The sequence below is a fragment of the Urocitellus parryii genome, chromosome 7 (assembly GCF_045843805.1).
Source record: "Urocitellus parryii isolate mUroPar1 chromosome 7, mUroPar1.hap1, whole genome shotgun sequence".
NCBI classification, from domain to species: domain Eukaryota; kingdom Metazoa; phylum Chordata; class Mammalia; order Rodentia; family Sciuridae; genus Urocitellus; species Urocitellus parryii.
In genome coordinates, this window is record NC_135537.1 from 178,325,677 (window position 1) to 178,347,642 (window position 21,966).

The 21,966-nt window shown below is 55.4% G+C and overlaps 1 protein-coding gene across 7 annotated transcripts in view; it reads left to right on the forward strand.

Annotated features, from left to right (window-relative positions):
* The window catches only part of Tmem94 (transmembrane protein 94), a 34,285-nt gene extending 12,962 nt beyond the window's left edge, over window positions 1-21,323 (forward strand). For 5 of the 7 annotated variants that reach the window (XM_026404801.2, XM_026404804.2, XM_026404803.2 and 2 more), the window contains 30 exons: window positions 8,694-8,816; window positions 9,131-9,258; window positions 9,496-9,632; window positions 10,807-11,009; window positions 11,337-11,488; window positions 11,857-11,959; window positions 12,149-12,235; window positions 12,501-12,617; window positions 12,962-13,018; window positions 13,327-13,431; window positions 13,563-13,727; window positions 13,963-14,172; window positions 14,689-15,004; window positions 15,322-15,495; window positions 15,866-15,968; window positions 16,066-16,283; window positions 17,007-17,188; window positions 17,271-17,409; window positions 17,668-17,783; window positions 17,927-18,026; window positions 18,329-18,437; window positions 18,656-18,845; window positions 19,109-19,186; window positions 19,472-19,557; window positions 19,804-19,885; window positions 20,202-20,350; window positions 20,438-20,532; window positions 20,648-20,741; window positions 20,913-21,083; window positions 21,234-21,323. In XM_026404801.2, the coding sequence (XP_026260586.1) occupies window positions 8,694-8,816; window positions 9,131-9,258; window positions 9,496-9,632; window positions 10,807-11,009; window positions 11,337-11,488; window positions 11,857-11,959; window positions 12,149-12,235; window positions 12,501-12,617; window positions 12,962-13,018; window positions 13,327-13,431; window positions 13,563-13,727; window positions 13,963-14,172; window positions 14,689-15,004; window positions 15,322-15,495; window positions 15,866-15,968; window positions 16,066-16,283; window positions 17,007-17,188; window positions 17,271-17,409; window positions 17,668-17,783; window positions 17,927-18,026; window positions 18,329-18,437; window positions 18,656-18,845; window positions 19,109-19,186; window positions 19,472-19,557; window positions 19,804-19,885; window positions 20,202-20,350; window positions 20,438-20,532; window positions 20,648-20,741; window positions 20,913-21,083; window positions 21,234-21,306 (4,062 nt within the window). In that variant the 3' untranslated portion in view covers window positions 21,307-21,323. The remainder of the gene's footprint in view (window positions 1-8,693; window positions 8,817-9,130; window positions 9,259-9,495; window positions 9,633-10,806; window positions 11,010-11,336; window positions 11,489-11,856; window positions 11,960-12,148; window positions 12,236-12,500; window positions 12,618-12,961; window positions 13,019-13,326; window positions 13,432-13,562; window positions 13,728-13,962; window positions 14,173-14,688; window positions 15,005-15,321; window positions 15,496-15,865; window positions 15,969-16,065; window positions 16,284-17,006; window positions 17,189-17,270; window positions 17,410-17,667; window positions 17,784-17,926; window positions 18,027-18,328; window positions 18,438-18,655; window positions 18,846-19,108; window positions 19,187-19,471; window positions 19,558-19,803; window positions 19,886-20,201; window positions 20,351-20,437; window positions 20,533-20,647; window positions 20,742-20,912; window positions 21,084-21,233) is intronic. The other 2 variants (XM_026404805.2, XM_026404807.2) reach the window with 2 other exon arrangements.
* Window positions 21,324-21,966: the final 643 nt, after the last annotated feature.

Consider the following 21,966-nt stretch of genomic DNA (forward strand, 5'->3'; position numbering starts at 1 on the left):
ATATGGAGGCTGTTCCTTCTGAAGTGACCTTGTCCCTTTTCCTAGCAAAATCCTTCTACTCTTTCTTTCTTTCTATATATATATATATATATATATATATATATATATATATATATTTATTTATTTATTTTTTAGTTGGACACAATATCATCTTTATTTTATTTCCTTATTTTGATGTGGTGCTGAGGACAGAACCCAGGGATTCGCATGTGCTAGGTGAGCTACCACTGAGCCACAACTTCAGCCCCTCCTACCCTTTCTTCAAGACCCAGTGGAAATCTCATCTTCTCCACATAAGTCCCCTTCCCTGCTTTCCGTATTCATGGTACCTTTCCCATTGTGCTCGTTATACTCTATGGGTGTAGTCTCTTTCTTCTGCCATATCTCACTTTCCCTGGGTCCCAGCACAGAGCCTGGCATGTAGCAAGTCAAGGGCTTAGTAAATATTTGTTAACTTAAGAGCTTGGGGTGGTCTGGAGATGGAGCTGTGGGTTCACTTCTTGGGTTTCTGGCAGCACCTGGCTGACTGCTTCCTCTTCAGCTCCAGGCTTCCTGTGCCTTTGGACCAATTGTGCAATAGGCTTGTGGACTTGAAAAAGGAGCCAAAGGTTCAGCTTGTTTGCAGCCACCTCTGGCTGCCCTGCAGGTGTCTGTACCAGCAGTGATCAGCACTGAGGGATGGCTACACTGGCCTGCTTCCTATCTTGGGTGCAGTATTGCTGTGGGTGCTGTGCACTGCTCAGTTCCAGGGAGTGCCCCTGGAGACTGATGTCATGTAATATGGCAACCCTCCTGGTGGGGCTCAACGCCCCCAGAGGACAGCATTGTCCTCTGATTCCTGCTTATTGTTGAAACACCAGTGCCTAGTGTACGGGGGAAACAAATTGAGGGCCTAGCTTTGCCCTCAAGCCTGAGGGAGAAGCCTTGAGAGCCCCAGATGGGCAACTGCAGGCGCTATTTTTCCTGGAGGATTTCCGTGTCATCTTTCTCTGTAGATGAGCCAAGAATAGAAACCCTCAAGACCAGCAGCAGCAGCCTTGCCTATGGGATGCTGACATTGGATTGGTAAAGCCTTAGGTAAAGCTGGGGAGGTGGCCTCTGGCTTGCAGAGACTATTGTTTAATTGAGTAATCAATAGCACAAGTGATTCAGTCAGGACCTAGCAGGGTTTCTACCTACACAAGTACCTTTCAAGTTGTATGCTGGAGTTTAAAGATGATCCGTAGCCCAAGACAGTCACAAAGCATCTTGGATAGGTAGTACTGGGAGGATCTGGCATGGTCAGTTGATGGTCAGGTGGTCTGTGGGTGCCTGGCTCAGCCCAGGATCGGTTTGGCAGTTGCTGGATGATTTTTGGCACCTTGCCCCCCTTTTAGACCTACCAGTTCTCAGTCTCTCCGTTAAGCCCATGGTGAACGTGCTGCAGCAGTGACGACCTGGGCTTCTGCTTCTGCGATGCAGGCCCCCCCTTTCCCATTGCTGAGGTGGGCAGTGTGGCAGGGAGAGAGGGAGAGGCTGCATTGGGGCTGCACAGCACCTGGTGTAGCCCCCTGTGTTGTCCCCTCCAGGGCTTGCCAGAGAAGGGAGAGCATCTGTTTCCCTGTGGTTCCCACCTGAGCAGTCTCCAGGAGCAAGGGACAGGGGAACAGGAGTCTTTCTCTCTCCTTGGCTACAGCTGATAGTCCTCACAGGGGCTGGCACTGAAGCTGACCCCACCCGCCTTCCTTTCCTGCTCCACATGGAAACTTCCTGCCCTTAACTTCTGAACTGCCCAGCCCCTCCTTCTGTCCCCATTCAGTTCTCTGTTTGGCAACCCCCCCCCTTCTCCCCCCACAGGGAGCCATGCTAGTTAGGGAAGGGGGAGGGGAAAAGTCAGCTTGTGCAGCTCTTCCTCTCCCCGAAGCCCAAGATGGTGTCGTCTAGGAGACAGGGCCCTGGAGGAACGCACTCAGCCTCTAGCTTGCTCTCCAGCTAGGAGACCTGTTAAGCTGTCTCCTCTCCCTGGGGTATTGAAGCCCCATTCTAAGGATGGCAGAGAAGTGTCCCATCCTCTCCTAGTGCCTCAGCTGCTCCTTCACCCAGGGAGCCTGTGCCCAGAGCTTCCTTTATATCAACATTGTTCCCAGAGCCCTGTTTCTGGAGCTCCCACTCTCTCAGGCCCTGCTTGATGCTCTGAGAAGTGCTGAAGTGGAGCCCCTGTAACTGGCATCCTCTTCTGTCCAGGAGATGAGGGCCTGGGGTACCCAGGCAGCCCTGGTCCTAGCAGCTCTTGGGTGTGTCAGTGCCGCTCTTCTCCCCATCAATTAGCTAGCTGGTAGGAAGGTGTTGGAATTCCTCCTTTCAGCTAGCTCTGCCTCCTGCTGCTGGAGTCTTCTAATTCCTTGGCCCTCTGCTCAGCCCTCCTCAGTAGCTGCTCTCTCAATGGCCAGTTCTCACCCTTCGTGCAGGAGGTGCTAGCGTTGTGCAGGAAGTGCACAGATTCTCTTCCCTCTTCGCTGCAGCTCTGTGGAAGAGCTGCTGTTATCTTGGCACCTTGCTGGAAGCATCTGACTGATTTGGGGAGCTCTCACAGTGGAGCTCCTAACCTTGTCCAGTGACCTGGGGGCAGAGAACAGGTAATCTGGGAAGAAAGCTGGTATTTATACCCCAGGGTTCTCCTGGATACCAGCTGTTGCCCTTGGCAGCTTCTCCTGTCTGCCTGTCCAGCCCTCTGTCTGTCTGCTCTCTGGCTGCACATCTTTACTCTGCATACCCTGAAGGAGCCTCCTCTGAAGAACAGGCCAAGCTCCCAGACAGCTGGCAGAGCATCGGACAAACTTTCTTCTCTGGGCCCTCCTTTCCCCTCCCTCCTTCCTCTCTTTTTCCCTCCCTCCCAGGGCTGCTGTTGCAGCCTGCTGCCACCTCCTCCTCCTCCTCCTCCCTCCCTGAATCTGCAAGGTGACTGGAAATAGGCTGAATTAATCAGCAGATTGAAGCTCTGTCTGCTCTGCTCTGCTCTGCTCTGCTGCGCCCGATTCTCTGCAGCACCGGCTCCTCACTCACGCCTGCACCAGCCCTTTGCCCTCTTCTTGCTCTCTGTTCTGCCTCTCCCTTTCTTGGAGGGCAGCTAACGCTCTGCCCCATGCTCTTTAAGCAGGCAGAGCTATGGATGCCCCTTCAGGGCAAGCATAGCACAGTGAGTATTGCCAGCTTGGCTCTCCGTTTCTCTCACTGATAATCTGTTCCCTGCTTAGAGAGGGAGTCTGGGTTAGTGGTTGCCAAAGGAGTCCTAAAGATACAGAGCGGGAGGAAGCTAGAACGAGCATGGGGTAACCAGCACCTTGGGAAGAGAATGGGCATGAGAGCCAGAATGCCAGCATGTCAGGTGCCTGAGTCGGCCAGAGGAGGACTGGGGCCCGAGCTCCCTGGGGCATTCTGCCAAGGGATGCTAGGAGCAGGTCTCAATGCACAGGGTGATAGAAGTGTGGGGCCTGCATGCCAACCCTTATTGGGGCCCAGTGAAGGGGACTTTTTGGCTGGACTACATGGCTTACCGAGTCAGGAGCCATCGGGACAGGGATGATTCCTTCCTGGGTCTTGGTGGCTGCAGGACGTGGGGTAGAAGAGGGGTGAAAGTGTTATTAAGGTCTGGTGAGCCTGGAAGAGTGAGACGAGGAGGAAGCACCTCTGTTCTGTCTGATTTTCCCAGCTGCAGGTGAGTCTAGCTGTGTCTGGCTGAACTCAGAATCAAGAGTACTGGCCAGATCTGCCTCAGTGATCTGGACATTGGGTGGAGTCCAACTTTGGGCTCCCTCCCTGCCTACACTAAGAAGGCTGTGACAGGGGACCCAGAGAAGGGACCACAGCCAGTTGTAACTGGTGGTTATCTTTGTTAAGGCCTCAGGTCAAGGTCTAAATTTATAACCTGCCCACCTGAGCCTAGGAGTCTTGATTCTGTTGCTCCTGAAACAGATGGAGTAGGAAGAAAAACAGTTGCTGAGCCGAGAGGACCTTGGAGGGCCTCTGCAAGGACAGGGCTGGGGGCTGGGAGCTTCTGACTGTGCCACCTAAGACACTTGGCTGAGGTGGGTGCAGGAGAAAACAGGGGTATCATCTCTTGGAAGGCTTGTTAGATTGTCTGATGCTCAGCTTTGTACCTTGATAGTCAGTTTTGCTCAGTGGCCAATTCCTGTGGCTGTGATTTGGTGGGCAGATTCACACCGCCCCCTCCCACCTCCATGGCCAAGATTTCCCCAAATCCCCACACTTTGCCAACAGCCCTCTTGGATAGCAGAACAGAGAGAACAAGTCCGGCTTGTTGGAAGGAAGTCCCAACCTTGAGTTATTCTTTCTGATGCTACATTCGAGTCTGAGAACTTACAACAGTGGGGATGGGGCTGGTTCTACCTGAAAAGCTTCAGTTTCCTCTTATCCTGGTCCCTCTGGGATAGAGGCCTTGCTCTTGGCCCCAGGAACATCTCCTGAGGTGCCTGCAGTGGGGCAGGGTGGGAGTTTTTAGCATCTGGGAAACAGGGTTACTTTTGGAACCTTTGGGTATTTACAGCCAGGTCAGATTTTTCGTTACCCTTCTTGGCCCCAGTAGGCAGGAAAAGTAGACCTTAGACTGTTCTTAGGTTCTTATTTCTCATATAAGAGGAACGTACTGCAGTCTCCCCAGGGTGCCTGAGCACATGGAATACCCGACCTAACTCCATGCTGGAAGGGCTGACAGCCCGCTTCCTACCAGCCCAGTCTGAATCTCCTTCAGGAAGTGTGACCGTCTTCCACAAGCTCCTCAGCTCTGGCTCTTCTGTTGTGTGGGGAAAAGCCGAGAGCCATGATGAGGGAAAGCAGTGACTTGACACCTAGCTTGGGCCCTCTTGCCACAGAGGGGCGAGCCGCACAGGCTCCGCAGTTGGATCAGCTCAGTTAAGACGGTAGAAGGCGGGCTGGCCCGGGAGGCTGAGTCCTCACCACAGGGCCAGCCTGTGCGGGCAGGCGCTTCCTTTGGGTGGCATGTAATTACAGAATGTCTTATTTGCCTTCTGTTGTGCTGTCTTTAATCCCAGTCTGGAGTCGGTGCCCCTGGCCAGACACAACATGCGGGGGCAGATGCACACAGACAGCTCTGCAGGCAGCCTGGTCCGGGAGCATCTGCCACCCTCCAGTCCACTCCTCCTTACCTGGAGAGCAGCAGGGAACCTGGGGTGGGAAGAGGGCAAGAGAACAGCTGGAGGCTGGGCAGGTGAGGAGGTCCTGGGAATGGGCCTACCTGGAAGGAGGAACAGATGTCACGACAGCCACTTGCAGCCCAGGGGAGTCAGTGTCCTGAGTGTCTGGGTCTGGAGGCCTGGCTAATGGAGAGACGCCGCCCTGGCTCTCTGGCTGCTGCTGAGCCTTTTCTCTGCCTTGCTGGAAACTATTCCTTCCTGGGCCTGGGTCCTTGTTCCAGGGTGAGGGTGTCCCAGGTGGTCCTGCAGCCCTGTGTGGTTTGCCCACCCCTCCCTCTTTTCTCCTTGCAGCCCCGTCTCCTGCGTGTGCAGCCCTTGCTTCTGCTGAACAGCCCTCCCTGCCTCCTGCATACTTTCTCACTTCATCATTTCTAGAGGTGTGGCTCAGGCACTTCCACCCTGTCCATCCTGGGGACTTTGTCATCTCACTGTGGAGAGGAAGCCCTGACACAAGAGGAAGCCTCAGTCCTAGGAAGAAGGGACAGTGTGAGGGGAGGTGTTAGGGGTCAGGGATTCTCACCTGGTTCCAGGTCCTCTTCTTCCCTTTCGGGGTCGATCAGGCATCAATGCTCTGGCCCAGCCCAGTACATGTGAGAAGGCCCTTTGGCTCCTCTTCCCTTGTGTCTTCCTCCCCTAGAGACCCCTGAGGGCCTCTTTCCTTCCATGTCAGGGACTCCAGGAGGCCTCAGAGCAGACATTGGCCTCACCTGGCATTGATTTGTCCTGGCCCTGGCCTCTCAGAAGGCTCAGGATCCTGTGGGTGCTTTGGAACACAGTGTTTACCCCTGCCCAGAGGCCATTTCCTCCTGAGCTGAAATAACCAGTTTATCTCCTCTGGTAGAAGCAGCGCTTATCTCCATGATCCACCAAAGACACCATGAAGAGCAGGATTAGGTGAAATTTAGGCAAAGGAGCTAGAAGCTTCAGTGCTGGGCCCACTCAGCCAAGGCAGCTGGGAGTTGACAGTGGGAACTCCACTCAGGTGCCTCCTGTGAGCCAGGGGCATGGTACTGGGACACTGCCCCTTAGGCCAGCCACCGCTCAATGCAGAGGAGTGTGCCCTGTGAGCGCTCAGGCCACCTGGCCCAGGAAGGGTGCCAACAGAGCTGGGCAGGGAAGAGGAAGTGCAGAAGGTGGACCAGCAAGCCAGATGACCTTGGAGGACTGACTTGTGGGTCACGGGAAGGCTGGGGGAGGCAGCCAGGGCAGCCCAGCCCCAAGTCCCTGTCCTGGTGCCTCTGGTCTAGGGATTCACTGCTCTTCTCCTGATGGAAACACATATGGAGGCTCTTTGTTCACACTGTTCCTTCAGGCGCTGCCTTTCTTGGGGCCAGTCTTTGTCCCAGAACCCTATAGCTAGAGACCTGAGATTCAGCCTGACACTGGCTTCACTGGCAGAAGTTTCTGTTCAGTAGGTCCAGGGTGGGGCATGATTTTTAAAAGCCCCAGGTGCCACTGCTACAGATTTCAGGTTGACAGCCCCTGACTGAGGTGTCATTGGAATCAGTGATACTTTTTGGGCACTCGTTCATTCACTCATTCAGTCAGCAGATAGTCACTGAGTGTGTGTGCCAGGCACCATCACTCCTAGCTTGGTAGAGGGCGTGTTCAGAGGGAGGAATTCTGTACCTGTTTTCAAGGAATTTGCAGTCTACTGGGAGAGCCAGACAGGTCAATCTATAACCACAGTTCTGTCAGACACAGGCTAAGAGCCAGGCTGCCATGGTGCCATTGGAGTACAATTGAAGTGCAGTTCCCCTTTGGGAAAATGTCCCAGAGGAGATGACATTTGAACTGTCTCGAAGAGGCCAGGATCATCTGGAGTAGGGAGCATGTCCTTGGCCAGAAAGTCCATAAAGGAGTTCTGGAGAATGGAGGCCTGCAGAAGGAATAGCCGGGTGGGATGGGGGGGTGGGGCTGGGAGGTCACAGTCCCCAAAGGCCTCACAGAGTAGGCCCAGGGGTCTGGATTGGATTTTAAAAGTAGAGGGGGTTCAGTCAATGGGGCATATGCTTGCCCTGTCTGATATACTGCAGTGAGTTTGGAAACGGTAGAGACATGGGCTGGGAAGGGTTGGGCTGGGCAGAGGGAGGGGAAGGCCAGGGTCTGCGATACTTCAGAGGCCACTGGGTAGGCAGTAGTGTGGGTGGATAGGAGAGGGCTGGGGTACGAGTTCAAGGTTTTGGATATACTGACTCCCATGCCCTGTGAAACAGCTCTGAGTCAGCTCAGTAGATGGGTCTACACTGAGGGTAGAGGTCAGACTGGGAGTTAAATGCAGGGTTGTAGGCAGTCTGGTGGCAAGAAGCCCACGACTGTGGCCCGGGATGCCTGGGAATGTACAAGAGTTGGCAAGCTGCCCAGGATGGTCTGTGGTGTGGACATAGGGAAAAGAATGGCTAGAGGGGCTGGGATAGTGGCTCAGTGGTAGAGCGCTCGCCTAGCACGTGCAAGGCCCTGGGTTCGATCCTCAGCACCATATAAAAATGAATAAATAAAATAAAAAAGATATTGTGTCCAACTAACTACAACTAAAAAATAAATATTAAAAAAAAAATGAATGGCTAGAGTCCAAGGAGGGAGAAATGGGGACAGCCAGGTCTCAACAAGGAGGGGCCTTGGAACATGTCTAGTCCTCATGTCCTCTGGGACCAGCTTGGTCCATGCTACATTCCAGTCGGCCATGGTGACAGGAGCATGGTAGAATCTCTGCACTGTTGTTCCCCAGGGATGGCTACTTTTTTCCTGAGATTATGTCCTGCCCAATATTGAGTGTTGCAAGACCTTCTCTTACAAAATAATGCTACTAGAGGTGGTAGGTTTTTCTTCATGTTATTCCTAAGAGCCATGAAAAACTGGCATCTCTAGTTCAACCCCATTAAAAAGAGTATATATTTTTCTGGCTATGAAATCTAAAAGACTGACACCCTGAGGTAAACTTGGAGATGGGCACCAAGAATATTCTGAGTGGGGCAGGAAGACCACACATGGCTGTGGGTTGAGGGTCCAGGGAAAAGTGAATTAGAAAACATTGATTAGCCCCCACAGAGTGGTGCACACCTGTAATCCCAGCACCTCTGGAGGCTGAGACGGGAGGACCACAAGTTTGAGGCCAGTCTCAGCAACTTAGTGAGACCATGTCTCAAAAATACAAATAATGGTAGAGCCCTTGGGTTTGATGCTCATTACCAAACCAAGCAAAACAAGACAGAAAACATGGAATAGAGGAAGGTTTTTGGTTTGTTTTTGTTTTTGTTTTGTTAGCCAGGCTTTAAAGAGTAGAGTCCTGTGCTCCTGAACATTTTAAAATTTGGTGGTAGTTTGGCTATGGTTATACCCTGAGGGGCAAGAGCTGGTAGAGGAAAGGAAGTGAGGGTCAGAAGGGGGAGGGGTAATGAGGGGACAGGTCCAGCCCGTGGTGGACAGTTCCATCTGGGCAGGGACCTGGGGCCTTGGAGGTGCTGAGTGCCTCCTTTTTCCCAGCAGGGCGAGCCCCCCGTGGCCCTGGGCCTGTCCACCTGGAAGGCCCTCAGTGTCCTGAAGGAGCAGCTGGAGGCTGTGCTGGAAGGACACCTCAAAGAGCAGAAGAAGTATCTAACCTGGAAGGTGAAGCTTCTTCACGGGTGGCCAGAGCCTGGGCGAGATGGCAGAAGTGTGGGGGGTGACTGTCTCAGGGTCACGATGCACCCTGACTGCCTGGTGGGAGGAGACCACCCAACTAAGGCCTCATGAAAAGTCAGAAGTGGGGGTGGGGTCCCTCTCAGCCAGGTCCTGACACCACTTGCTGTAGGAGCTGGCTGTGAGGTCAAGTGAATTAGACGGAGGTGGCCTTGGGGACCTCAGGGGCTCAGGGCAGGGAGAGGCACCCAGATTGCAGCTGGATGGCAGGCCACTCAAGCCCAGCTGCCATGGCTCCCTAGGAGGCCTGGAGAAGCAGCTTCCTGCACCACAGTAACCGCTGCTCCTGTTTCCACTGGCCGGGTGCCTCACTTATGCTGCTGGCTGTGCTGCTGCTGCTGGGCTGCTATGGGGGCCAGCCGGCTGGGAGGTAAGTAGGGCCCTAGAGCCTCTGCCTCTGTCCCTCCATCCCCCTAGGGTGTCCCAGGGCTCTGAGGGGGCTGTCATCCCTGAGGCTGGGGAGGATAGAGGCTTCACTGGAGTCAAGAACCACGAGACCCTCTTTTCAGAAGGGACTGGGTAGAAAGGGGCATCCTAGGCTCTGGGGGTATCTGGGGGGCCCTTACTTCCTGGAAATACACAGTACCCTCTGCATCCTCTACACCAGCCAAGGGGTGGAGCTGGTGAATGCCTCTGCGCTATTCCTGCTGCTGCTTCTCAACCTGATTCTCATTGGGCGGCAAGATCGGCTGAAGCGCAGGGAGGTGGAGCGCAGGCTTCGGGGAATCATCGACCAAATTCAAGGTGAGACCAAGAGTCAGCCATGTCATTGGGAAAGATACCCTGGAGTGTGTCCAAGCCCTGAGAACTCTCCTAGGGTGGACAGTAGTCAGTATTCCAGGAGCTGCCATCTCTGGAGTTAGAGGATGCCCAACCCTCTCTTTTGCAGGGTGGTGAGGGCCCTGGAACAGCTGTGGGCACCCAGGCAGTGCCCTTGGTAGGCTGGAAGAGGTGTTGCCCTGGGCTTCTGGGCTTGTTAACATTGGGGTCTGACAGAAAAGACCCTAATGCTTAGAAGAGGGCAGTTGAGATGTTAGTCTTACCTGGTAGAACTGGGCCAGGGGAGGTGGGAAAGTGGACCAGGGAGGTTGAGATGCCCACAGGAGTCAGGGTTGGTGCAGGGAGGCAGCAGCCTAAAGTAAGCAGCCCAGTTCCTAAAGGAGAGGGGCATTGTTTGTCTTTCTGTCTCTCTGGAGTTTAAGCTCTCACTATAGACTGAGGGTTACATTAGGCTCTTTGGAGAGTCCGTGCTTTATGCTCTCCAGGGGCACGTGGTGTCAGAGAAGCAGCCTCTGCTATTGGGAGGCCTTTTTCTGACAGTCCGATCGTGTGTTGTACTCTCAGGGTAGGACAATGACTGAAAGGTAGGCCCTTCCCTCCAGGAGCATAGTCTCTTGCTTAGAAACCACCAGTAACTCCCTCTTGCTCCTCCCAGCCATCATAGACGCTGCCTGTGGCTTCTGTGCCTCTGCTGCAGGCTCTGCCCTTCCTGTCTAGCTTCTTCCCTTCCTTCTCTTCCTCCTGTTAAAACCACTTACCCCTCCCAGACGCGTGTGTGCTGACCCATTATGTGCCTCTGTCCTGCTTTTCTCTGACTGGTGAGCATCTCCCTCACTCATTTCCAACAGACAGAATTCATTCCTTCTTCCTCTTCTTGGAATCCATCTCCCATCATCCTGGCAGATAGGTTTTTCTCCCTTTCGTGCTCTGGAGGGGCTGGAATCTTTGTTAACACACTCAGCATGTATTTGCCTGCTTTGTAGTCCTTCACCCATGTGTTTCCTCCCACCACCACAGAAAGAGACCTCATACCCCTCTAGGTCCTCAGCAAAGTCTATAATGGTACAAAGAGTTCCAGGTGTGCACAGGGGCTGGCTGAAGGGTGAGAAAGTTGTTTTCCTCCTCCTATTCTCCTCAGATGCCCTCAGGGATAGCAAGGAAATCAAGTGGCCAAATGCCCTGTATCCAGACCTCCACATGCCCTTTGCCCCATCCTGGTCTCTGCACTGGGCCTACAGAGATGGACACCTCGTCAACCTGCCTGTTAGCCTGTTGGTGGAAGGTGACATCATAGCCCTGAGGCCTGGCCAAGAATCCTTCGCCTCTCTGAGGGGTATCAAGGTAACTGCAGGCTGGTCTCCTTCATGGGAATTGCCACAGGCACATCTATAGGCAATTGGGGTCCCAGGGCTCAACCCTTAAGATTGACAGCCACCTCATAGGCTTCACAAGGGCTCTCAGGCAGAGCTGAACCTCCTCTTCCTCCTCCTGATGTTCTTTCTCTCCCCAGTCCTTAAGCATCAGGGACCCAGCCCCTTAGGCTACATCCCAGCAGGCTCTTTGCTAGTGGACAGCCCCTGACCTTGGGAGCCATGGCCATTTAGCTGGCATTGTCCAGGAGGAGTGGCATCTGTGAGAGCCCTTTCATTACCCCTGTGCTGCTGGCAGGATGATGAGCACATTGTCCTGGAGCCCGGAGACCTGTTCCCTCCCTTCTCTCCCCCGCCCTCACCCCGGGGAGAAGTGAAGAAAGGGCCTCAGAACCCCCAGCAGCACCGGCTCTTCCGTGTCCTGGAGACCCCTGTGATTGACAACATCAGGTAACCATGCCACTGTCTCTTCTGCCTCTGCTTCCTCTCCCCAGTGCCTCCTGTGACAGGAGTGAGCCTCGTGCATCCCAAGGCCTTCCCGAGAGCTGGTGTCTCCTCAGGCTCCTCCCCTTGATCTCTTGTGAGAATTCTTAGACTCGGTTGTGGCCATTCCCAGTCTCTTCTACGGGGACAGCTCCGGAAGCAGCCACAGGCCCCTCTCCCAAGGGGCCATTAGCCAGGGCCAGGGTAGAGTAGGGACTCGCTAGTGCTCAGGGAAGAAGCTCACTGGTGCTCTGGCTGAGAGGCCCAGAATCCTCTCAGGGTGCTGGTGTCTGGCCTCTCCCTTGAGCAGGGCTGAGGGTCACCTCTTTCTGCAGGTGGTGCCTGGACATGGCCCTGTCCCGCCCAGTCACTGCACTGGACAATGAGAGGTTCACAGTGCAGTCAGCAATGCTGCATTATGCTGTCCCCGTGGTCCTGGTGTGTGAGGCGGGGCTGTGGGGCAGGGAGAGGGCTGGACCTGGGGGAGCCCGGGGCAGACCCAGGTGAGCATGTGAGTGCAGGCAGAGGGGCCCAGAGTGAGCCTGTGGTGTGAGTGAGGAAGGACGGGAGCCAGAGTCCGTGGTCCCCAGGGGCGAGGGCTAAGCTGCAGCCCTCCTGTCCCCTCAGGCTGGCTTTCTCATCACCAATGCCCTGCGCTGCATGTTCAGTGCCCCTGGGGTCACCTCCTGGCAGTACACTCTCCTCCAGCTCCAGGCAAGGACGGCCCTTTCTTCTCGGTTGTGCTTCCGCGCTGTGGGGCCCAGTTCCCTCACAAGGCTCTGACTGTCCCTCCCTCTCTGCAGCCCAGGCTTTCCTTAGGCTTTTGCTTAAGAATTTTTCCTTCCCCTCCTTCCCTTCCCATCCCTGGACAGCTGTCCTTTCTACCCAGGGGATGGCCATATGGCAGGGCAGCCCTCCCCTCTTCCTCCCTCTGGCCAGCAGCTCCTTGGGAATTTCCTTGTGGTCCACTCCTTTCCAGGTGAATGGCATGCTGCCCATACTCCCTCTGCTTTTCCCAGTCCTCTGGGTCCTGGCGACTGCCTGTGGTGAAGCCCGCGTCTTGGCCCAGATGAGCAAGGCCTCGCCCAGCTCCCTGGTAGGTTATTTCTAGGCATCTGGGATCAGTGGCAGGCGAAAGAGAGAAGTGGCTATAGCAGAGAAATGGGGGCAGAAGCCCAGCTCCACCTTTGGGCTCAGTGTGTTGGAGGTTCTGAGCAGCAACATGAGGGCTCCAGCCCCTTCCATTGCAGAAGGACCTCCAGACCAGGCCCCAGGGCGCAGTGATCTCCCCCCGGCTCCCACCAATGGCGAGTCAGGACTGCCCTGAAACCCCTTAGCAAAGGGGTTGGGAACCTCGATGGCGTGGGTCTCCACTGCCTGCATGGAGGCCTGTGCAAAGGTAGCTTTTTCCACACTGAGGTTCGTCCCCTTCCTGTGCAGCTGGCCAAGTTCTCAGAGGACACTCTCAGCAGCTATACAGAAGCCGTCTCCTCGCAGGTACACTGACCACAATGGTTTGTCCCAGTCCCTTGCAGTCACAAGCTCTGGTGCCCTCAGGCTCCTTCCTGGAACCTTGGGACTCTATGACCTTGAGCCTCCAGCTGGGCTCTTCGAACTTCTCCTACCCATCTACCTGTTGCATGTAGACATCACCCAGGCCTGGTCCCATGACACGTCCACATCTTGTCCCAGACTCCAACCTCCAGTGCTCCCCCTGACTCTTCCTGATTTGGGTCTTAGAGGCCATCTCCAGCGAAACAAGGCTGAGCCCCACGTAGCCTTGCAGACTTTTTCTCTCCCACCAGGAGATGCTGCGCTGCATTTGGGGCCATTTCCTGAGGGTGATTCAAGGGACATCGCCAACACTGAGCCACAGTGCCAGCCTGCTGCATAGCCTGGGCTCTGTCACGGTGAGGGTAGCCCCAGAGGGAGGAGGTACCTGTCCCTACCAGGCCTGCTGTCTGGCTTAGGTACTTATGTGGCCCGTTGGGGGTGGGGTTGATGCCAAGTCCCCTTCTAGTGCTGGCCTCTCTCCCTGTAGGTTCTATGCTGTGTAGACAAACAGGGGATCCTGTCATGGCCAAATCCTAGCCCAGAGACTGTGCTCTTCTTCAGTGGGAAGGTCGAGCCTCCTCATAGCAGCCATGAGGATCTTACAGATGACCTGTCCACCCGCTCCTTCTGCCATCCTGAGGTAGAGGAAGAGGTATGGATGGCTCCCACGGGCTCGACTGGGCCGGGCTTCTTAGTCATGGAGCCTGGCTGGTGGCCTTGGGAGGGTGAGGATTAGGAGGGAGAAGCTGGGTCCGGGACCTCTGGAAGCTGCTTCCAGGTGGTTAAGGTGAAGCCACAGGACAAGACAGTGAGGGGCCCAGAACCATCCTGCTTCAATGGGAGCCACTAGGACCCTGGTCCTAGGTCTGTGTCCCTGTTCTTCTCAGCCCCACGAACGAGATGCCCTCCTGACTGGCTCCCTGAGCAACACCCTGCACCTTTCCAATGAGCAGGAGCGCGGCGACTGGCCTGGTGATGGTCCCAAGCCCCCCGAGGCCTACTCTTACCACAAAGCACACGGCCGCAGCAAACACCCATCTGGCTCCAATGTGAGCTTCAGCAGGGACACTGAGGGCGGCGAGGAAGGTCCTGGAAAGGTGAGGAGGGACAGAGTAGAGAGGCCACCTCATCTGCTGCAGGCTTTCCTGGTCTCTCCTGCCAAAGGTGCACAGCCCAGCCTGGACTGTCAGGGTCTGAAAGAATGCAGAAGTTGCACACAGCCCCCTGTCTAAGGGCCCTCAGCCTGGCCATCAGGAAGGATGACCTCCTGAGGCCTCACCCAAGTCTCTTCTGTGAATTCCTTTTCCAGTTCTCTCTGATGCTCACCAGCCTCCTAATTAAAACCTTCTAAACACATAAAGCCATGGTGTCCTCTTGGATGTTGACCCATGACTGAAAAAGATCTCTTATTGTTTCCTCCCTGTCTGGCTGTCCGCTACAGGGCTACCAGGGTCATCGAGTATAGATACTAAAGGCAAACTGGAACCGAGAACAGGGAGAGGGTCTCGGGAGGGACAGGAGCGTGTTAACAGCAGCACTTGGCCTAGGAATGTGTTTTCTTGCAGGGCCCACCCCACTCCCAGCCTGAGGCTCCTCTTCTCCCATTCCTACAGGGCCACCCTGGCACAGAGGCCGAGCCCTATGAAGCAGAGGACTTCGTGTGTGACTACCACTTAGAGATGCTGAGCCTGTCCCAGGACCAGCAGAACCCCTCCTGCATCCAGTTTGATGACTCCAACTGGCAGCTCCACCTTACTTCTCTCAAGCCCCTGGGCCTCAACGTGCTGCTGAACCTGTGTAATGCCAGTGTCACTGAGCGCCTGTGTCGCTTCTCGGACCACCTGTGTCACGTTGCCCTGCAGGAGAGCCACCGCACTGTGTTGCCTGTGCATGTGCCCTGGGGCCTCTGCGAGCTGGCCCGCCTCATCGGTATGGTCCAGGGTGGTGGCAGTGGGGCAGGGCTGGCTGGGTGTGCGCTGGCTTCTTCAAACAGGCTTGGCACAGGCTCCGCACAGATGAGTTGTCGGAATGGCATTTGCTTGCCATGAGTACCAGCCGTTCTTTTAGATTCTGATGGTCCCACCTCAAGCAGACAGCAGTGTGAGGCAGAGCTTCCTGGCGTGGGAAGATAACAGACTGTCAGGATGAAAGACTGAAGGACTGGCTGGACTGTCTGCTGGGCAGTGAGGCAGCAGGTGGAGCAAGCCTCTGCCCTGTGGCCCTGAATCCTAACGTTGTCCCTGCAGGCTTCACTCCAGGGGCCAAGGAACTCTTCAAGCAGGAAAACCACCTGGCGCTCTACCGCCTCCCCAGCGCTGAGACTGTGAAGGAGACCTTGCTGGGGCGGCCATCCTGTGTCACCAAGCGGCGCCCCCCACTCAGCCACATGATCAGCCTCTTCATCAAGGACACTGCCACCAGTGAGCCTCACATCAGCTCAGCTGACATCTAGTCGAAAGTTCCAGAGCTTGGCGGGTGGAGTTTTCTGCCCTGCTGAGTCCATTTCTAGGGAGGACTGGGATGATGAACGGTAGACCACTTCCTAAGTTCTCTAGTGTGGCAGAGATTAGGACTGGGAACCTCGGCCAAAGGACAGGAAGAATAGCATCTATATTACCAATTCAGTGGGTTTCATAGCGGCTTGCTGTCCATGTGGCCTACAGGGGTCCCTCCTCTGTCATGGGCTCCTTAGGACTCTTCTCAGGGATGGCAGCATGCTACCTGTTGGGTCGGATGAAGCAGGGCCTGGCTTGGGGCCTTCATGTTTTGGTCTTTTTACCCCACCCTCAGGCACAGAGCAGATGCTATCCCATGGTACTGCTGATGTGGTCTTGGAAGCCTGCACAGACTTCTGGGATGGAGCTGACATCTACCCGCTTTCAGGATCTGACAGGTGGGTGAGGAAGGAGTGTGGCCAGTCTATCTGCCCATCTCATGGACACAGGGCATCTTAAGACCACTCACCTCATTCCACTCTGCTTCCCTGGCAGAAAGAAAGTGCTGGATTTCTACCAGCGAGCCTGCCTGTCTGGTTATTGCTCTGCCTTTGCCTACAAGCCCATGAACTGTGCCCTGTCCTCTCAGCTCAATGGCAAGTGCATTGAGCTGGTGCAGGTGCCTGGCCAGAGCAGCATCTTCACCATGTGCGAGCTGCCCAGCACCATCCCTATCAAGCAGAACACCCGCCGCAACAGCTGGAGCTCCGATGGTACCGCACACTTCCCTCCCAGTGGGGTGGCACTGGGGCTCCTGGTGGTGCCTCTGGAGGGCCATGGCATCGTTTGCTGCAAAAAGGGCCACGGGCACTGTTTGGGAGCTAGGATGCCAGTGTGGCACTCATTAGCTGGTGACATGGAGTGCCCCTTAGTTTTCTCTCTATAAATAGGTGCTTACTCTATCCTCTTTGTAGGTCTGTTGTGATTTCAAGGGGGTTACTATATATAAAAGTTATGGAAAGTTATGAAACTTTTCAAAAAGGTATGCATTATAGAGTGTTAGCCTTATTAAAACAGACAAAAGCTTAGGTCACAAAACCCTACTGGAATCTAGGGTCTCAGAACTTACCCCTTCTACCTCCAAGTACACACTTATGGGGTCTTAGAAACCCAGGAGGCCATGTACTGAAGCAGTTGCTAAGGGTGGGGCCAGCCCCCATCCTTGGAGTGGGGCTGTGCAGGAGCTCTGCCACTTCTACCTGGCTCTCCGGATGGCCACCTGACTGATGAGTACCTTTCATTGTCTTTTCTCCTGTCTGTTGGCTCCTTTTGCATCTTGGCTGTGTGTGTGTGTGGTCCCCTGGGGCCCACCTGCTCATTGATTTGGGTGTGGCCCTCGGCTGCCTCCTGGAATCTGCTGGTTCCTGGGTGTCCTGACTGGGTTCCTGGCATCCTGCCGCTTGTTTGCTGCTTTTGTATCTTGTTCCTGCCTGAAGAAGGGATCGGGGAGGTGCTGGAGAAGGAAGACTGCATGCAGGCCCTGAGCGGCCAGATCTTCATGGGCATGGTGTCCTCCCAGTACCAGGCCCGACTGGACATCGTGCGCCTCATCGATGGGCTGGTCAATGCCTGCATCCGCTTCGTCTACTTCTCTTTGGAGGATGAGCTCAAAAGCAAGGTGGGGAGAGACCTCTCCCTCTGCTGCCACTGACTCCTTTCCCCCATGGGCTTCCTCTGTTCATTTCATCTTCCTTTTTTAGGTGTTTGCAGAAAAGATGGGCCTGGAGACAGGCTGGAACTGCCACATCTCCCTCACACCCAATGGTGACATGCCTGGCTCCGAGATCCCTCCCTCTAGCCCCAGCCATGCAGGCTCCCTGCATGATGACCTGAATCAGGGTGAGGGCAAAAGCATGTGGTGGGGTCAGTGCGGGTGGAAGGCTTCCCTCCCAGGAGCTGCAGCTAGGAAGACCCTCCGTAGGTCTCTTCTGATTAGTATACTCCCTTAGAAAATGGCCCCAAATGTCCTTGCAGGCAATAGCAGTGGGAGGGGAAGAGTGGAGACCTGGAGGCAGGAAGTTGTGTGCCATCTGCAGGGCAAGGGAAGGCCCCAGAAGGCTGGCCCAAGGTTGAAGGACAGACTTTTGTCCCCCACAGTGTCCCGAGATGATGTGGAAGGGCTCCTCCTCATGGAAGAGGAGGGTCACTCTGACCTCATCAGCTTCCAGCCTACGGACAGTGACATCCCCAGCTTCCTGGAGGACTGCAACCGGGTACGGTAGCAGGATCTGCCCCTGCCTCCCCAGTGCCCTCTGAAGTGGCTTCATGGCTGGTCCAGGGGAGGGAGGGGCAGGCAGGTGAAGTGGAGGCACCTTGCTCCCCATCCTGAGGTTACTGGCCTCTTCCCTTCCTCCAGGCCAAGCTGCCCCGGGGCATCCACCAGGTGCGGCCCCACCTGCAGAACATTGACAATGTGCCCTTGCTGGTGCCCCTCTTCACTGACTGTACCCCTGAGAGTGAGTGCTGTGGCCCCTGCTGCTGAGCTCTGCCAGGGCTGAGCATCCATGGGCTCCAGAGGGGATGTGGGTTTCCCATGTGGGGCTGCGATTGCGGGGTAATCTAGTGGGCTGGCACTGTGGTTTGGCCATTCCAGGGAGCCAGAAGTGACAGTATTCATATGATCATGCTGCTGGGATGGGATTGTTCCAGAGAGGGGCCCACTTCCCATTGTTTCCTGCCCTTCTGGCCTGCGGGTCTCTGCTGGCACCTGCACAGGGCTCCACCTGCCTGAATCTTGTGCATCCCACCTGTCCCCCAGCCATGTGTGAGATGATAAAGATCATGCAGGAGTATGGGGAGGTGACCTGCTGCCTGGGCAGCTCCGCCAACCTGAGGAACAGCTGCCTCTTCCTCCAAAGTGATGTCAGGTCAGAGCAAGACCCAAGGGCTGGTGGGCCAGCCTCTGCCTCTCAGATCTGGGCAGACCTGCATGGAACTTGGGGTATATCCAGTGGTTGATCTTGCATTGGCTGGGACCCAGGCACTTAGTTTGTGGTGGGAGAAGAGGGATGGGATGCTCAGTCCTGGGGGATATGGGATCTTCCTGAAATGAAGCTCATGGGTGGGCTTTTCCTACACTATGTAGCATTGCCCTGGATCCCCTGTACCCGTCCCGCTGTTCCTGGGAGACCTTTGGCTACGCCACCAGCACCAGCATGGCTCAGGCTTCCGATGGCCTTTCTCCCCTGCAGCTGTCAGGGCAGCTCAATAGCCTGCCCTGTTCCCTGACCTTTCGCCAGGAGGAAACCATCAGCATCATCAGGCTTATCGAGCAGGTGGGGGCTCAGACAGGTGGAAGGGGTAGGAGTACAGGGCTCCCCTGGGGCAGCCTGCTGGGAGGAGTTGCCACACAGGATATTTCAGGGCCCCCAGGCTTCATGCTCAGCTCTCAAAGAAAGTGAAACTCCCCCAGGCAGTTAAATTGGTCTCTGCTCCTTCTTTGCAGGAGCATCATGGCTTTTGGCTGACGTTTGTCAGTTGTAGGGCCTGAGAGAGTTCAGGCAGGCTCAAGTCATAACCTATCCTTCTCGGTTCCTAGGCTCGGCATGCCGCCTACGGCATCCGTAAATGCTTCCTCTTCCTGCTACAGTGCCAGCTGACCCTCGTGGTTATCCAGGTGAGCTGGGGCCAGGACAGACATTATCCCCTCCCCGTCTGCTCCTTTGTGGAAAGGCCAGTTGAGAATCTGAGGCGGGAAGCTGGGATGCAGCGCAGCCGAGGGGTCCCCAGATCCTCTGGGAAGCCCTTGGGCATTTGGAGTTGACTCTACTGGCAGGAAAGTGGGCTCTCCAGCCAGTTCCTCTTGGCCAGGGCACAAGCATCTCTCTGGGCAACAGGCATGGCAACCCTGGCACCCCTCAGCTCTTATTAATTGTGGTTCCTGGGTTCTTTCTTGGTCTAGTTCCTTTCATGCCTGGTCCAGCTGCCACCACTTCTGAGTACCACAGACATCCTGTGGCTGTCCTGCTTTTGCTACCCTCTGCTCAGGTGAGAGGCCTTGCAGCCCTTCTGTGTCCAGCCAGGTAGGGCCAGGATATCATGGGCGTCCTAGGAGCACAGGGTGCTCAAAGCTCATCTCCTCTGGTGCAGGAGGCACTGAGGGAGTGCTCCTTTGCCTTCTCCCACCTCTTTACCAGACTTGACCTCACTCTCAAGACTCCCTAAAGGCTTTTCCTGTAAGAATTGGGGGACAGAGGTGACAGTCCCTGCCTCTTTACCACTCTTGCTTTTCAGCATCTCTCTGCTGGGGAAGCCACCCCATAGCTCCATCATGTCAATGGCTACAGGGAAAAACCTTCATTCCATTCCTAAGAAGGTAAACAAGGCAGACCTGACAAACCAGAACCTGTCATGGAGGAATGCAAGTGGCATGGAGTGGGCTGAAGGTTGGGGTCTGGGAGAGGGTTGAACCAGAGGCTTTGAGGTTGGGAGACCTAGAGAGTCAGCACCTGAGCTGGTAGTTGGAGCTGAGAAAGATCCTTGTTGGGGGTGCAGTCCCTGCTCTTTCTCCCCCAGCCTGTCCATTTGCTAAGAGCCTTTTGAAGATGTGAGTCCCCTGAGTGCTGGACCCACCATGTGGCCAGCAAAAGGGCCACCCGCCATGGGAATGACCTGCCTCCCTTCTCCTGCAGACCCAGCACTACTTCCTGCTCTGCTTCTTACTCAAGTTCAGCCTCACCATCAGCTCGTGTCTCATCTGCTTTGGCTTCACGCTGCAGAGCTTCTGTGACAGTGCCCAGGCCCGCAACCTCACCAACTGCTCCTCTATCATGCTGCGCAGGTGGGTCCATGGGGCTCCCTCCCTCCCCACTCCAGCCCACTTCCCTGAGGCCACACAGGAGGCTGAGCCCTTGTCTTCCTTTGGCAGTAACGATGAAAGGGCTCCAGCCTGGTTTGAGGACTTTGCCAACGGACTACTGTCAGCTCAGAAGCTCACAGCTGCTCTAATTGTCCTGCACACTGGTGAGGGCTCAGTTTAAAAGGAACTATTGACTGCTGAGTGGAGATGCCCTGATATGGGGGATAAGGCCCCGGACTAGTGGGGAGTCTGACGCCCCCATCGGCCCTTTTTCTCCAGTCTTCATCTCCATCACCCATGTGCATCGCACCAAGCCTCTGTGGAGAAAGAGCCCTTTGACAAACCTTTGGTGGGCCATGACGGTGCCTGTGGTGTGAGTAGTGCTGGATGGAGGGGACCCTGGGGCCAGGGAGGGGCTTCTGTAGGGCTAGGATTGAGACCTCTCTAGGCCAGAGGTCTACCTGCCCTCGTTGAGCACTTAGGGCAGGTGGGGAAGGAAGCAGACAGCCCCGGTATCACATAGGGCTGCCTCCCCCTCCCATAGGCTGCTGGGTCAGGTGGTGCAGACAGCTGTGGACCTGCAGCTGTGGACACATACGGATAGCCGCATCCACTTTGGTCTGGAGGATGTACCCCTGCTGACATGGCTCCTGGGCTGCCTGTCCCTAGTCCTTGTGGTGGTCACCAATGAGATTGTAAAGCTGCACGAGATTCGGTGAGCTGTCAGCAGGGCACCTCCCTTGGGGCTTCAGCATGTTGCCTAAACCTGTCACCCTCTTATCTGCATCCTTCCCTCCCTCCCTCCCTCTGGGGTCCTGCTCCATCTCCTGGTCTGAGGATCTATAACAATCTCCTGCCCCACCAGGGTCCGCGTCCGCTACCAGAAGCGACAGAAGCTACAGTTTGAAACCAAGCTGGGCATGAATTCTCCCTTCTGAGCCATTGGCCATAGCAGCCACCATTGCCCTGGTCCCTGGGGCAAAAGCCAGCACATTCCTGAGTCTGAGGAATTGGTATTATTAATATTTCAGGGTTTGCTCTTGTGCCCTGTGGCATCGGAGGTCGAGCTCTGGTCCTTGGAGACACTGGCTTAATGAGGAGAAGTTAAGGAGTTGTGGCCTTGACCAGACAGGACTATCCTAGCTCTTCCCTGGCCTTGCCAGGGGCACTCTTGAATGTATGACCTCAGGCGCTGGGTAGAGGGACCGTCAGTCCCACCTGGTGGGATGCCCTGCTTCAGGGTCCCCTGTCCCAGTGCCCTCTGCTCTTGCACTTATGGCTCAGCTTCAAAGCCATGGGCAAGGGCCTTAGCCTTTTTTGGAAGAGCAATGGCTGCTGCCTTTTGGCAATGCCTCGTCCTCCTTGACCCCCCACATCTTGTCTTCCTGGGGTAAGGCCTGGGTGTGGCCCTGAGGGCTTCTCCTCTAGAGGGGAGTCTCAGGCTTGGGCCTGAAGATGCAGAAGGGCCCCCACCTTGCCTGGAGCCTCTTTCTGTGCTTGCACTCAAATGCCTGTAAGTCAGTTTTGGGGGATATGGCCCAGGTCTCTGTAGCCCCGCCCTTGTTCTCCTGGGAGATGTTTTTACTGGTGTATATTTT